Below are 16,980 nucleotides of genomic sequence, written 5' to 3'. Positions count from 1 at the left end.
AGCGTTCTTCTCCATCACTTCCACCCTCTCCCACACATGGTTATAAGATGTCACTGTTGTGCCCTTTGATCAGGCACTTTTACTGATTCAGGTTGAATCAACAAAACTGAGTACAAGCTGTCATTTTGCATTTTTAATGCATTTTAGATCTGGTTTACTGGATTACTATATTGGGAGGTGCAATAACACCTGGAGCACTTGGACATCTGTGCAGTAATATTGTCGAAGTATTCCAGGTGTTATTAAGCCTCACATTATAGTGCCCCTTTTAGACATATCGACACCTCGGTTTGGTCTATGATAGTAGCTATAAATGGAGTGACCATGTTGACTTTCTGTGTGGAAAATTAACTCAAGTAATTGACAATTTGAAGGGAAGTAGCAATAGTTTTTTGAGTACATTTGATGAATTTTGACACGTGGCTGTACCATCAGTACAAACAAGGACACGCGCAGTCTTTAACTTCAGAGCTTATCAGCATTGCTCATGAACAAGCTGTTGATAATAAGAAAGATTTTGAAGAAGATAAAGAAAGATGTAGAATGCATGAACTCCTCTCACGAGAATATACACACTGTCTACGGTTTGGCCGTTCCCTTCGACTCTGATCAAATTTCAATAACCGCTAAGAGAACAGAAGCTGCGGCAGAATTGGCTTTGAGGAAAGCTAATTTTTGAACTGAAACAGGAAGAAGAACACAAATCTAGTCACTTAATGGCCCTTCAACTTGAGTGTTCAACGCACACTGATCTGACCAAACAAATAAAATAGAGACAATATTTATGAATGAATTTATTGTCTGTACAGTAGCAACAATGCTACATAAAAACAATGTTCCTTCAAGTGTAAATGACTACATGACTACTACATGACTACTATTTCCGTGGCCTTTATTGAAGTGTGTATCATGCACAATCGTTCATGTGTGTTTAATATTATTCCGGTGCAGAGAGATTACAGAGGTGGAAGAGAGGTTGATTTGCAGAAGAAAAAAGACACAAGACGGTGATTTAATTTGCATCTTATACCTCACATGTGAATACAAAGGGTAAAATGGCAGACTAAACTATAAAAATTACAATTTTGTCTCCACGTGATCTATACTGCTTGTTTTCTGTCGGCCCAAGCAGGGGAACTTTATCCTGTTAAAAAGACACAGAGAGAGCGATTGAAAATAGCTGGTCATAGTGCGTTAATATATCAAAGCTATCCAACCTTTTGTTGTGTTGCATGTCTTGAATGGTTTCAGGTAATGGTTGTCTGACAGTCTCTGGAAGAAACAAGGCCCCAATAGCCGATCCAACGGCCAGTGTCCCCATTACAATGGGAGGTAGGAATGAAAAGTACAAACCTGAGAGATAAGCATAAGCAAATTATACAAAATGGCCGCCTCTGCTCCTCCTGGCTGCACACATTTGTTTGTATTTATATAGATCCCATTAGCTGAGAGCAATAAGCAGTCAGCTAGTCTTCCTGGGTCCATTCCAAAACAGCTTGAACATATTTATACAAAATATATGCATATATGCAGTATTTAAAAAAAAAAATCATAATACATTACATTCAAAACACTTTTAGTCGAATACCAATGCACAATGTATCCTTTAATTTAGATCCATGACAGAGTAGAATACTTGTGTTCTCTACTAGTTTTTTTTTTGAGTGACCAAGAACAAGTCTTGCAGCTTTGTTTTGAAACACTTGTAATTTTGCAAGATCTTTGTGAGCAGCAGAGGACCACACTTCAGAACAATATGAAGAGTGGCAAGTTTAAGACTTGGTCATTATTTCTTAAGTGTTTTACATCATCATCATCTTTTCTTGACACAGCAATGGCATGTCTCATCTTATTAACAGCAGCAGTTTGGCTTTGTCTACTTGGTCTATACTTTCCCCAGCAACGTTTAAATTTAATTTAGGTCCACGGGTCAGCTTTTGTTTTGACCTGATTATCACACCTATAAAATATATATTATTCAGGCCTAACTTACTACCTTTAACCCACTCATACACCAGGTCCAGTTCACGAGATAAAACATCATTACTTTTGTCCCATGAATCAGCAGGTAAGCAGAAAAGAGAAGAGGTCCCAAACCACTACCTTGGGGTAATCCACATACTAGACTTTTAATGTGAGACAGAAAACCATTGTAAAGACTTCAGAGTTCTACGAGAGAGACAACTTTGCATGAGTAAAATCATCTCAGTCGCTTTCAGTTAACAGTCATATTTACTCACTCAGTTGTATAATGAATGGAGCTATGCAGCTTCCTATTCGGGCCCATGTGGAGCAGACTCCTGAGGCCGTATTCCTGAGCACCGTTGGGAAGACCTCGGCAGTGTAGGCAAACAGGAAATTCGTAGTGCCCACGATGCAGAATTTACCAATCATCTCCAATGTGATGGACAACCATCGTAGTGCTGAGTCAAAAAGGCATAAGTTACAATCATGAGTCTGTATAGACTGTAATACAGGCCGATGTGCAGCACTGTGACGCTCCCCCAGAAAGCACAGTAGATAGTACATGTGGTGTACACTTTGTGGAATTACAAAGATAAACCGGCAGTGAATATGAAACTGCTCTATGAGTTTATGTCCTGTTGTTCCTACTGTAACCTGGCTCCCTATGTGTGCTCAGGTAAAAATCTTCCACATCAGTAATTTAGAAGATAAAAATTCCCCAGGTAATTCTGCAAACTCTGAGGTCCCCAGATGATTCTAGTCCCACGCAAATTGACATGTTGGAGTTTGGAAAGTTTTTAACCAGCGTAATAAAGTATAAATATGGTTAGAAACTTGGTTGCTCCTAGCTTCACCTTGTTTGGAGCAATAGGAATATGCTGGGAGAGGCCAAATACTAACAACATCTTTGGTCTTTGTGTGTGACTGAGCGCACACACAAAGACCAGACAGGTATGCATCAATTCGTCTAAGCTCTTATTTTTGTCAAACCATTACTCCGTTTTTTTTTATACATTTAAAAATGTAGAAAGAGAAAAACGAAGACGTTACAGAGGTGAACCAGAAGTACAGCCCTGTTACCATAGTAACGTTAGGCAGACCAAAATGGAGGAAAGTTTGGATGCATTTGGTTTAAGTTCAAACGGAGGAGGCTGTTTCAGAGCACATTGACTCGTTGACTGCCAATGACGTCTTTAAACGTCAATTAGGTTTTTCAGTGAGAACAGCTGCAGCAAAGCCTTGAGCATGTCTGGTGTGAAAATCTTAGGCTGTATCTGAATGTCCACACTATTCCCTATATAGTGCACTATATAGTGGATACACCATTTTGTAGGGGTCTCCGAATGTCCAGAGAGAAAAAAGTAGTCCACTCGAAATTTCCCACAATGCATCTCGAAAAGTAGTGAGCATCGATGGTCACTAAACTGGTCAATATAGACAACAATGCATTGCGAGAGTCGGAGAAGAGCCTGACAGCGACAGGTCTTTGAACTAAACAACAGTTTTTCTCGTATTTCTCTTGAATAAACAACCTAAATATAAACGGTTACGGTGAAAAGATGCTAACATTAGCTGCTTACCTTTAGCCTGAGCTGTTAAGGCGAGACACTGCAGGTGAATAGGGAAAAAATGTATATTTACAGATATCAATTTTAAACTTTTGCTGTAGATCACAGGCATAAATGTGAGGAAAAAAATACAGTTTTCTGTCATTTTATCTTTTCATATAAGAACAAGGTGTTTTATGCCTAAAAATGCCCCAAATTTCCCATCTTTTTGGCGACATAATCTGAATAATGGACAGAGCTACATTCAAATTTATGGTTTCATTTTATTGATGAATGAGTTACCAAGACTTTTTCAGAGGGGTTTTTGGATTTCTTGTTTAGTTTTAAATTAATCTGTTTTTTAGTGGAAAATTTTGTAAAAATTTAATTTTCGCCTTATTTTTTGACATTCAAAACTCAATAAATGGGGCTAGGGATTAGATAATAAAAAATGTGAAGTCTTTAGGTCCGACTGACGTGGACATAGTGTCGCCACAATGACAGAAAAATGTGTTTTGAGAAAAAGGGTCTTGAAATTGCATTGTCCCATATAAGTCTATGGGGGAACATTGAATCAGCGCAATATTTAAACATGTTATTGTGAAGATTAAGTATATTTTCTGCTTCCGGGTGAAAGCTTGTATGTTCAGAGACCAATTTGGCCCAAAACCTGAAAACTGAAATAATTGAGTTTTGCCTGTAGTGTCTCCCCTTAAATGACCGACAGCTTGCTCTCGAATAATCCAAGCCATTCACGTAAAATCCATTATATATTTATATATATATATATATTTATATATTAATATATTTATCCATATATATTCCACTGTCTCATGAGTCTGGTTGGTCTTTATCACAGAAATACTTTATTACCGGAGTTTAGCGAACTTTTAGCAGATGTAGTCACTCAATCTGCTGGCGCTTCGGACACCTGCCTCTGACCTACTTTCGGCACGTCTCCGAGCTAACGCTGGGGTGATATTTTTGGTTTTCCTTTTTTTGTGATGATAGTAAAAGTGCCAAAACAGTCGTTCTGTTTCATAAAATAAACGTTTGTAACAATAAATAAATTCAGATAAAAACAAATAAAATTAAAAAAATCTGCAGCCGCAGCGCACGTGACATCACGCAGTGCAGAGAAAGTATTGGCTTGTGTCCGAATCGCCAACAGAATCAGTGACTATATAGTCGACTATATAGTGCGGGCCTATGTAGAGAATGAGGGGTTAGGGACGAGGGTGGACATTCGGATACAGCCTTAGTTGTGAGATCACAGGGTAGGTCACAGGTCAGCAATCTAATATAAGCACGGCTACTTGTTTTGATCTGACGTGATCTCAGACGAGGGAAGGACTATATGGCAACGAGAGGACGAGAAGATCCAGAGAGAATGACCAAACATAAGGACAAACACAGGCAAGTTACACTTGAACAGGTTTTTGTGAGCAGTGATGTTGGTGGTAATGGTGGAAAACGGGGACCAAGAAGGCAGACCTAACAAAAAAAAGCTCCTGACTAGCATGCTAAAAATGCTAACCTCGAGCCCGCATCCAGACATGGCGTCCGGCGGTGCCTTTCATCTCAGAGGCAGGTTTTTGTTGTTGCTTCTCTTGTGTGAGAGAAGCACCTGAGAAAGTGTGCTTCTGTTTTATAGAAGGAAACCAACGTTCAGATGTTTGAGGTGTCACTAAAGCAAAAAATATTAGCGTCAAAGTCACTGTTCTGCTAGATTACAAAAATCTTGTTTTCTCAGTGTTGTTTTTTGGTCAGAAACAGGTATTTTGGGTGATTTCACCAAGATGAAGGAAGAGAGTCTAATCTTTCTTTTGGTGGGTTTGGTGTTGACATAGACTTAGACTTAAATTTTCTCTGGGTCTTGAAAAAACAGTCAAAATCCTGCAAAACGTCTGGCAGTGGGAAGCTCTCTTGAAAATGGCTGGCAGTCAATGAGTTAAAGGAGAAAGGAAACTGCTGTTTATGTCAGAGCAATATCGCACGGACGTGACGCTGCTGTCGCAAAGTTTGCATAAACAAACCAGAGAGTTGAGTAAAAGGTTTGTTGACATTATCGATCGTTCATTTACAGGCAAAAGTCCAGAAAAACTTGTGAATTCCTGACATTGCTGATCCCGTGAAAAAAAAAAATAGCTGACGTCCTGGGGTAATTTCAGTTATACCGACGTCCCCAGGTAATTCTAAGCCCGTGCGAATAGATAGTTTTCCATTGACGTCACATCTTGTGTGTCAGGGATCTAATTGTTTGTGTTGCGGATCATTGATAGTATGGTGAAGAAATAGTGCTCAAACCTGTGTTGTGTGGGGCTGATCCCGACACGACGAAGAGAAAACATCTCAATATCCCAAAAGTAATTCATCACTAAGTAACAGAAACATAAAAACTTTCGTACGAGAGATTTAAACTATGGCCGCCTTCCGCTTGTCCTAGGTGTCGAGTCTGACTTTACGGGGCAGCCTGTGCTCATTCCGCCCTGTGTCTGTGTCTGAGTCTCATGTCTTGGGTGATGTACCCTGGTTTCGTCAGGCTCTGTCAGCTTTTATCAGACAGATAAATGAGAAAAGGTGGCATCAAACAGATTTGACAACGGGGCTAGCTGGTAGCATGAAATAAAGCAAGTCTACGATGAGCTCATAGTAGACTTGTATTATTTCATGCAGCTGCCAAAAGCAAACCAGGTACAGTTAGCAGCTAGCGGAGAAATGAGACTCGGACAAATCACGGAGGAAACACAGGCCGTCCCCATAAAGTGAGACCCGGTGAGAGCGAGAGGCGGCCGGGGAGAGTGTGAGGAGAAGGCCCGGGAGCCGAGAACAGGCGGCCGAGGAAGAGCGCGAGTCGGCTGCTGCTACTCTCTTTGTTCATCAGGAGGTAGACGCAGCACAGATTGGCACTGATACACGTTATAAACACAGCCTTTTCTTATGGTTTTTCCGCTCACAGGACAGCTGTTTGTTTGGTTCGATGGACAAGTTTAAGTGCACGCTAGGGCCTACGTCCTTTACTGTTAATATTACCGTGCATGTGTACATCACGATAATTCTGTTAGCCTATCCATCACATGGCTCATTGTGAGTTAAATAAAACACATTAGCGACTACAGAACACCTGTAATAGGCACAATTACTCATTAAATGTGCATGCGAGTCGTGCATAAACTTTGTCGAATGCCACACAACATGGCGGCTGCTGCTGTGGATCGAGAAACGGAAAACCATCTATAGGGCTTTTGTCAAACAAACTTGTGGGCCTAAGTTCTTATGGTATTCATTTCTGGATTTCTTGCAGCAACAGTTAATAAAGTTACTTCCCTGTTATACCACCCCCTGCTGTTATAGCGCAAATGGAAGGATGACCCATCCTCAGACCCTCCGACATGGCAAGAATACACAAAAAAAAAAAACATGGGACAAAAAGAGGAGGAGAGATCCCCCCTCCCCATGTACAGACAGGCTATAGATAGACAGGTCTGCAGACAGGGCTGAAGACTGCACTACTAACGCCAGGGTCCATCAGTGAGTGTTAGAGCAGCCGCAGGCATCTAAATTTTACAGTTAAAGCCATTATAATGCCGGAAGCATTACACACCTCAAGAAGATGTAATAATAATAGGTGGTAATAATGGGTCTCAAAAAAGGATTTTTTTTTTTTTTTAATCTTTCCACTCTGGGACCATATTTCAAAAATGATCGACAATTTACAGACGAAAGGAAAAGGACTTACATGGAGGGATGGCAGGCAGTAGCAGCAGACACACTCCTCCCAGGACCATAGCGCTGGATATGAAGACCGTCCGGGGACTGCGCTTTATCGAGAGCCAAGTGATTAAATAGGCCGGGAACTCCACCATTGCAGAGATACAACTGCCCAGATAGGGGTCAGGGGTGAGTTTGGATGTGTTCAAGGTCACCCCGAAATAACCAACTGACAAGCTAAACCTGTATGGGAAAAAAAACAGTCTCAACACAAGTCTAATGTAAATTCCAATTATTCACACGGTTATAATGTGCAATAATCACTGAATGAAACATAGAATCATTGTTGTAGTTCTGATGTTGCTGGTTTTGAACAAATCCAACACAGTGTAGCGTTTCTCCTTTTCGGGTTTTGGGCCTTGGGTCTGCAAAGGATGTAAATGGTACAAGTCACTAAGCACTAGATGTTTGAATATGTCTGGCAGTGAAGAAGAAAAAATCCACATGTTACAAGAATCAATCAGGTCTGCAGATCAAACTGTTTTGTGACAAGATAAAGAATTGAGAAAGAATTTAGGAGGAATTTGAAGAGCATTACGTGGTTATATTTTGAAATATTGTTTTACCATTTCTTCTTCAAACACAACTGGTGGAACGTCGACTTTGTTCATATCAGCAACTTTTCTCACAATGGCCTCAGCCTCGTCCACTCTGCCCTGAGACAGCAGCCAGCGGGGAGACTCTGGGATCACCCTGCACCATTTAACAATAAATTACAACGGAGCACGTTACGTTATTTTTCATTTATGTTTTTGAGCTCATTTGCAGACCCTGTGTTTCCTATATGCAGACTGGGCAAGTTCCAAAGGGCCCCGCATGGCCCCGTGTCTTAGTCAAATCACTGTCTGGACGATCACTCACTGATTTAAACTATCTCCTCATTGTGTCTCATAGAGAGCAGTCCCATGTATTCCCAGATGTTCCTATCATTCAAAAATACCTAATAAAAACAAATGTGTGTTTGCTTTGAGCGGCTCACGCCTCCTCAGACCTGCCTGTAACTTAACTGGGATCAGGGACGTCTCCTGCTTGTCTCCATGGAGATGTGGACAAATAGGAGATTCAAATAGGTTATTTATCAGGTCCTTATGCAAATCCATTCTTTGATTACCCATTATGTCATGCTTTGTATTGCTGGAAACATTTTGGATTTTATAATCCGAAAGTGTTACGTATTGGGCCTTTTAGTTCTAACCTGCAGGTTCTCAGTGGTATGATAAAAAAACACTAGTTGAAACACGTTTCATTTGGTTGTGGACATTTACAGCTATTAAATTTACAGTAAGAAGTTTACATACACTGAGTCGGAATCATCCTTTGGTGCAATTTTAAGACACCTGAAGGTGCAGGTTCATTGGTTCAAACAATGATGGAAATGTCCAGTCATCATACAGATCAGAGAGAAGGCGGTTTCTGTGTCCCAGAGGTTAACGAGCTGTGGTTTGAAATGTGAATATCAAACACCAAGAACAAAAATGCTAAAGACCTGGTGAAGATTCTGTGAAGTCATTATCCACAGTGAAACATACCTGTGGTCTTTAACTTGCGGTCTTTTGTGGTGGAAACTAAAAATTTCAAGCTTTCAAAGTCCAAGCTTCTACACCTTCGGGGAAGGTGAAGGTTCCTCCTCCAATATATCTGTTGTGAGCACGTTTCATGATTGCACATGTTGTCATTTTTGTTTTAATTAGATTATTAGATTATCATACAACAATATAAAATTATAATAAAAATAAATAAAACAAGTCTTTTCCATATCCAAAGTGTGTACAATGAATAGGGGAATGAAAAACAGAGCCAAAAAAATCTATAGAATGGTATTTGTTTTGAGACAATTTAGAAAAAGGCTGTGCGCTACAGAAACACAATATGAATGGAAATTAATAGATTAATATGATTATATTTTTTGTGGTGGGTGGAGGGGGGGCAAAAGTTCAATCTTGCCTAGGGCGCCAAATTGGCTCGGGCCGGCCTTGCTGCTCACTTGTCACTGTTTCAATCAACAAGCTAAAAGAAAGTGGCCTAATTCCATGGCATGTTGCATTTCAGAATCGCTTATGCATTATAACACATATACACATAAGCTATTACTACAATGTTTACCCAGCTATCGATAGTTTGACTCTTTTTGTGATGTTTATTGTTTCACTTTCTTATTGGACACTGACAGGAAGTGCCATAGACCGAGGCAAACATTTTCAAACTGATGCCATGCCACCATGTTTTTCCAATGAGAAATCAGTGAATCAGAATTCTATGGAACTTTCCAATATCTACGCCATTAATTACATCATTGATTGCTGACGTGAGACTCACCACCAGAATGGGAGGTAAAGCAGGATTGGCAGCGAAATTGCCATTTGAAAAGATTTCCAGTCACGTATGAAAAAAGCCAAAAGCGGCATCAGCAGGTATCCCGTTGAATAAGTTATACCCATGCCCAGCGTGAAGAACAACAGCCGAACATTCCCAGTGAAAATCTCAGATCCTTATATTGAGAAAAAAGTTTTAGTATGAATGAAAATTATTTCAGAATTGGATGCAATGATTTGGTTCATACCTGCGACAAAAGCAGCCCCAAAATTGGCCATATTTCCAGCACCAGTAAATAACATCAGGACCGCGAACATGGCCCACGAAGTTGAAAAGGCTTGAAAAAACATAAACAATGCCTGTAGAGCCATGGTTGTGAAAAGCACAGGCTTTCTGCCAAATCTACAGAATGGAGGAAGTAAAATACACTGTTATATGAGCTGTTGGTATTTCAAGTCCAAGCTGAAGTGTCCATTCGTATGTTTGAGATCATGAACATTATTCTTACCTGTCAGATACTTGTCCAAAAATGAAGCTGCCAACAAAAACTCCAATAAAATAAATTGTGCTTGTGAACGGCTGTTTCCACTGGTCGTTGCACACAAGGTCAAACTGAAAACAAATTTGTACAACAGAAATCATATGGGCTTTAAGAATACTGCCTGTTTGTATTAATATGCATATACAGTGCCTCTCGAAAGTATTCATAAATCTTGAACTTTTGCACATTTTGTCATGTTTACAACGCTAAACATAAATATTTTATTTAGATTTTTTTACTGAACGTTCACACACAAGTAACAGACAACTGTGAAGTGAAAGCAAAATGATACATGATTCCGTTATTTTTCAAAAAATAGAAAAGTGAAAAGTGGGGCGTGCATAAGTATTCATACAGCATTTTCTGAGTGCATTAAATTGCTTTTATAACATTCCTCATGACTCCAGAATGTTCACACGTTGGCTTAACGGTTAAATAGAGGCCACCTGTGTGTAATCTACTCTCAGTATAATTACAGCTGTTCTTTTAGGCCCTCAGAGCTGTGGTTGGAGTGTATTGGTCACTAAACAACATCATGAAGGCCAAGGAGCACCAGAGAGGTCAGGGATAAAGCTGTGGAGAAGTTTAAAGGAGTGTTAAGTTATAAAAAGATTTCCCAAGATTTAAACATCTCCCGGAGCAACTGTTCAATCCATCATTCAGAAATGGAAAGAGTGTAGCACCACTGCCAACTTACCAAGACACGGTCGCCCATCTAAAATATTAGATCAAACAAGGAGGACACTGGTAAGAAATACAACCAAGTGCCCCAAGATAACTCTGGAGGAGCTGTGAAGTCCTGCCGCTGAGCTGGGGGAATCTGTACATGGGACAACTATAAGTCGTATCTACACAAATCTGGCCTTCATGGACGAGTGGAAGAAGAAAGCCATTATTGATAGGAGGCCATAAGAAATCCCGTTTGAAGTTTGCTAGAAGTCATATGGAGGACACAGCTTCATGTGGAAGAAGGAGCTTTGGTCAGATGAGACAAAAATTGAACTTTTTGGCCCAAATACAAAACGTTATGTATGGAGCAAACCTAACACTGCTCATGGTCCTGAGTGCACCATCCCCAGTGTCAAATATACGGGGGGAGCATCATGCTGTGGGGCTGCTTTTCCTCAGCGGGGACTGGGAAGATTGTAAGAATAGTTGGGAACATGGATGGAGCCAAATACAGAGACATTTGAGTCAGCAATAGAACTGAGGCTGGGGCGGAGATTCACCTTCCAGCAGGACAATGACCCTAAACACAAAGCTAAATCTACAATGGAATGGTTCAATAAAAACATATTAATGTGTTAGAATGGCCCAGTCAAAGTCCTGACCTAAATTCTATTGAAAATCTGTGGAATAATCTGAAAACTGCTGTTCACAAACATTCTCCTTCTAATCTGACAGAGCTTGAGTTGTTTTGTAAAGAGGAATGGGCTAAAATGTCAGTCTCTACATGTGCAAATCTTGTAGAGTCAGACCCAAAAGACTTGCTGCTGTTATTGCAGCAAAAGGGGTTCCACAAAGTATTCATTCACGCTGTATGAATACTTATGCACGCCCCACTTTTCGGTTTTCTATTTTTTGAAAAATAACAGAATCATGTATCATTTTGCTTTCACTTCACAGTTGTCTGTTACTTGTGTGTGAACGTTCAGTAAAAAATCCAAATAAAATGTTTATGTTTAGGGTTGTAAACATGACAAAATATGCAAAAGTTCAAGGTGTATGAATACTTTCGAGAGGCACTGTATCAGAATAAATGAATGATGGAACAAATGAATACATGAATATATGTGTGCAGGAGTGTCAGTGGAATTTACACATGATTAATGAATTTGTTTCTGATATTAACTCTTGTGTGGATGTCAGAATGCAGACAGAAATTTGCCTTGTCAGAGGAGAGCCTGTTGTACAGGCGTCAATGCTCTTTTGGCTCAGACATTTGCATCTCGAGCAATACCTCAGTGACTATAGTGGACTGGTAGATGTCTTTGCTGTAGCTCCATCCGTCCACACAGGGCTCCTGCTGCAGCTCGGTGAGGTTCATGTCATCAGGAGCAGAACCTTGAGCCGACAGATTCATGACCACATCCAGCCTGTACCTGCTGCAGCGGCTGCGCTCCTCCACACTGTTCACCACCTTAGAACAAGAGACATGCACACACCTTTTAAGTATAGGGTGCCTTCAGACCAGAGGCCATCAGCAACTAATACATTTACTTAAGTATAGTACTTGAGTAGAGTTTTTGAGGATCTGTACTATACTTGAGTAGTGTTACTGTTCAGGGGTCTCATTAATAAAACTGTCTGCCTATAAGAGTCCGTACGAGCAAAACCCAAACTTCACGTACGGAGATAATAAATTGGATTCATGAAACCCTCCGTATGCGCAGCACCACTTAATCTCCCCTTTAGCCTATGGCTTAATTATTATTTTTTATTTTTTTTATTTAAGGTGCAGACAAGCAATACAAAACAGTAGACAATTCCATTGACGTGTAATAACCATAAATTCTGTATAACAAAAAAAAAAACACAAGTTAGAAGTGCTACCTCAAATTCGATTTACATGTGCGTGCGTGTGTGGCTAGTGTACAGTCTCAGAGTGCTGGATTTGGGGTGGAACCCTCCGTGCATGGTTAGGAGCTTTCGCGTCTTAACATCTGTGGTCTGTATCTCATCCTTTGACCAGCTTATTATTCCTGCAGGGTATCTGATTACTGGCAGGGCTGAGCTGGCTTCTTAGGACCTGCCTTACTCGTTGGAGGTATTTGGCCGTAGCCGCTTTCCTTGTCACCTCTTCGAGGTTGCCATTTGCTTGTGGGATTCAGAGGTACTTGTAACTGTCCTCAATGTCTGCTATTGTTCCTACTGGGAGTGAGACCCCTTCTGTGTGGACTACCTTCCCTCTCTTAGTCACCATCCGACCACACTTCTCTAGTCCGAATGACATCCCAATGTCTGCACTGTATATCCGGGTGGTCTGGATCAGTGAGTCGATGTCTCGCTCATTCTTAGCGTACAGCTTGATGTCATCCATGGAGAGGAGGTGACTGATGGTGGCCCCGTTCCTGAGTCGGTATCCATAGCCAGTCTTGTTGATTATTTGGCTGAGGGGGTTCAGACCTATGCAGAACAGAAGTGGGGACAGGGCGTCTCCTTGGAATATGCCACATTTGATGGAGACTTGTGCAAGTGGCTTACCATTGGCTTCAAGGGTGGTTTTCCACAACCTCATCGAGTTTGCAATGAAGGCTCTTTAGAGTCCTGTTGATGTTGCATAGCTCCAGGCATTCAGTGATCCAAGTATGTGGCATTGAGTTGTAGGCTTTCTTGTAATCAATCCAGGCAGTGCTCAGGTTAGTGTGTCGGGTTCTGCAGTCTCGGGTGACTGTTCTGTCTACCAGGAGCTGGTGTTTGGCACCTCTGGTATCTTTACCGATTCCCTTCTGAGCTGTGCTCATGTATTGATCCATGTGCCCGCTTATCTTAGCCGCTATGGTGCCGGAAATGAGCTTCCACGTTGTGGAGAGGCAGGTTATTGGCCGATAGTTGGATGGGACTGTACCCTTTGAGGGATCCTTCAGGATCAGGATTGTGCGCCCTTCGGTTAACCATTCAGGGTGATTACCATCCCTCAGCAGCTGGTTCATTTGTGCTGCCAAGCGCTCATGGAGTGCCGTGAGTTTCTTAAGCCAGTAGGCGTGTATCATGTCAGGGCCTGGTGCTGTCCAATTTTTCATAAATATATATATATCTTTCTTGGACGTCTGCCACTGTGATGGTAACTGGATTCTGTTCAGGGAGGTTATATCTACACTGCTCACAAAAACTTAGGGCACACTCAAAAAACACAATGTAACTCCAAGTCAGTCAAATTTCTGGAATATCAGACTGTCCAGTTAGGAAGCCACGCTTATGTGAATCAATTTCACTTGGTGTTGTGGAAATTAAACAGACAACAGGTGGAAATGAGAGGCAATTAGCAAGATCACTCCAAAAGAGGAATGGTTTTGCAGGTGGTGACCACAGACCATTTCCCTGTCTTCATCCTTTGTACCGTATTTTTGAAACACTTTTGCATTTGTCCAGTGTTCTCACCACTAGAGGTATCATGAGGAGGCATCTACAACCCACAGAAGTTGCTCAGGGAGTGATGCTCATCCAAAATGGCACGTCCATTCGTGCTGTGGCAAGAAGGTTTGCTGTGTTTCCCAGCGCAGAGCATGGAGGAGATACCAGGAGACAGGCCAGTACACTAGGAGACCTGGGGGAGGCGACCGAGGTCAACAACCCAGCAGCAGGACCGCTATCTGCTCATTTGTGCACGGAGAAACAGGAGAAGCACTGCCCGAGCCCTACAAAATGACCTCCAGAGGGCCACAAATGTGCATGTTGGTCCTCAAACGGTCAGAAACCGACTCCATGAGGGTGGTATGAGGGCCCGACGTCCACAAGTTGGGCCGGTGCTTACTGCCCAACACCGTGCAGCCCGATTGGCATTTGCCATAGGAACACAGCGATTGGCAGATTGGCCAATGGTGCCCTGTGCTCTTCACGGATGAGAGCAGGTTCACCCTGAGCACATGTGACAGACGTGACAGAGTCTGGAGACGCTCTGGAGAACGTTCTGCTGCTGCTCATCATCCAGCATGAGCGGTTTGGAGGCTGGGGAGGCATTTCATTGGAGGGCCGCACAGCCCTCCATGTGCGAGCCAGAGGTTCCCTGACTGGCATTGGGGACCGGGATGAGATCCTCAGACCTATTGTAAGACCATATGCTGGTGCTGTGGGCCCTGGGTTCCTTCTGATGCCTGATAATGCCAGGCCACATGTGGCAAGAGTGTGTCAGCAGGTCCTGCATGATGAAGGTATTGATGTTATGGACTGGCCTGCCCGTTCCCCAGACTTAAATCCAATAGAGCACATCTGGGACATCATGTCTCGGTCCATCCATCAACACCACGTCGCACCACAGACTGTCCAGGAGCTGACTGATGCTCTAATCCAGGTCTGGGAGGAGATCCCTCAGGAGGACATCCGTGGTCTCATCAGGAGCATGCCCAGGTGTTGTAGGGAGTGCATTCAGGCACGTGGAGGCCACACACACGACTGAGGATGAGACAGACTCGTTTGGAGGAATTTCTACAGAATTTGGATCAACCGGTGACCTGATTTGTCACTTTGATTTTGACTATAATTTTGGATCCAGACCTCCAGGGGCTGAGAATTTGATTTCCATTTATCATCCTTATGTTATTTTGTTCTCAACACAATGCCCTACACTATGAATAAAGATTTTCATCCGAAAAATCTAATCTACATTATTAGCACTGCATGACCTCGGGGACATATGATTCACGAAGGGGAGCAGAAAGGGAGAGAGAGATAGTGAAAAGGAAGAGTAAGGAAAAAGAGGAGATATTATTGGATGAGAGGGAGAGGAGAATAAGAAAAGTATGTGTATTTACATTGTATATACGTGTGTTTATATACTGTATAATTGACATGGATGAGAATTAACAAAAAACAGAAATTATTACAAAGAAAACAAAATTATTAAGAATAAGAACAAAGATTATGAGTGAAATAAATGATTTCATGTCAATTTGTACGTTAATTATGAAAAAAAAATACAAATATGAAAAAAAATACCAACAATACCAATATAAGAATTAAGCCTATGGCTTTTCTGATGAAAAAGATGATGATTAAATAAAGAAGAAAGCTAAGCTGTTTAAAATGTGCACAAAACCTGATTTCCTCAAACTGACTTTCCCTCTCCTCGCGTCTGTGCAGCGTTTCTGAAAAGTGTGGACTGCGTACGACAGGCAAAAACCTCGTGTGGCGGTGCGTAATGTTTCACGTTCAGTTTGATTTCTAATCCTTTTGTTCGTACTGAGCTTTATAAATGAGACCCCACAACTTTGTACTTTTACTTCAACTACAGTTACAGGCGCAATATTTCGGCATCCAGGTTGTCTTCAGTCAAAATACCTGAACGCCTAGTTGCCTGTAAAAAAAAAATCCAATTATTTGTAATATAAATTGTGTGCGCCGTCACAGTGGTACAGTGGTTAGCGTTTGTGCTTTGCAAATAGAAGGTCCGGGGTTCGATCCCCGGTCGGAGGGGGTGATTCTGTGTGGATACATGGTGTGGTACATGTTCTACCATGTATACTAAAAGCATGTACAATAGGCCAGAATTAATGGAGAGAGTGAGTGGTTGGTGGTTATTTTCTACTACACTACATTTCTATATAAGGACGTGTGTTTTATTCATGATAAATTATAAAAGGCAAATATTGTGCATTCTATAAACAGTTGGTGGCGCTGTGCCAGTTGCTAGGGATTCGCAACAAGAATCACGTTGCAGCACAGAGGGTGTGTTTTGGTGCAATGTTCATGTTGTTGCAGCTGGGTAGCACCCGTACAGCTGGCACACCAAGCAAACAGCGAGAGAACGAGTGGGCTGCTGCACTCGTTTACTGTCAGAGAAATGTCACAATCTCAAGCGCACACACCACATTTGAATAAGCTTTGTGCGCATGAAGACAAACACATTTCACAACTGCATGCGTCTGTGTCATTCTTGCAACATGTCAACAAAACCAGTAGTTCCTGTACACAAGCAGGACCCACACACAATCCTAGAAATATTCAGAAGAATACTCACACTGACTGGGATGACAGCTTGAAGCCACTCCTGGGTCAGGTTGCTTGGAGGAATAAAACACTGGTGCTTTGGAGTGTCATACACAAAGACGATCCCCAGACCAAACGAATTGGAGATCATGCTCAGACAAATAGAAAAAAACACAATCTTCTGAAAACGGCCCCATT

The 16,980-nt window shown here is 41.7% G+C and overlaps 1 protein-coding gene across 1 annotated transcript; it reads right to left on the bottom strand.

Moving 5' to 3' along the window:
* Nucleotides 1-1,077: 1,077 nt before the first annotated feature.
* Nucleotides 1,078-16,934, bottom strand: LOC306970790 (solute carrier family 22 member 4-like; the record flags this gene model as incomplete). The annotated part of the gene is made up of 7 exons (XM_079566820.1): nt 16,814-16,934; nt 12,098-12,277; nt 10,105-10,208; nt 9,844-9,998; nt 2,241-2,423; nt 1,218-1,353; nt 1,078-1,144 (listed from the first exon to the last, which is right to left on the bottom strand). The coding sequence occupies exons 1-7, from the start codon at nt 16,931-16,933 to the stop codon at nt 1,078-1,080; spliced, it is 945 nt and encodes a 314-aa protein (XP_079422946.1). The 5' UTR covers nt 16,934.
* Nucleotides 16,935-16,980: the final 46 nt, after the last annotated feature.

This window comes from Gobius niger (assembly GCF_951799975.1).
Source record: "Gobius niger genome assembly, chromosome: 11".
NCBI classification, from domain to species: Eukaryota; Metazoa; Chordata; class Actinopteri; order Gobiiformes; family Gobiidae; genus Gobius; species Gobius niger.
The sequence above is the reverse complement of the archived record's forward strand: the minus strand, read 5'-3'. Positions and strand labels throughout refer to the sequence as shown.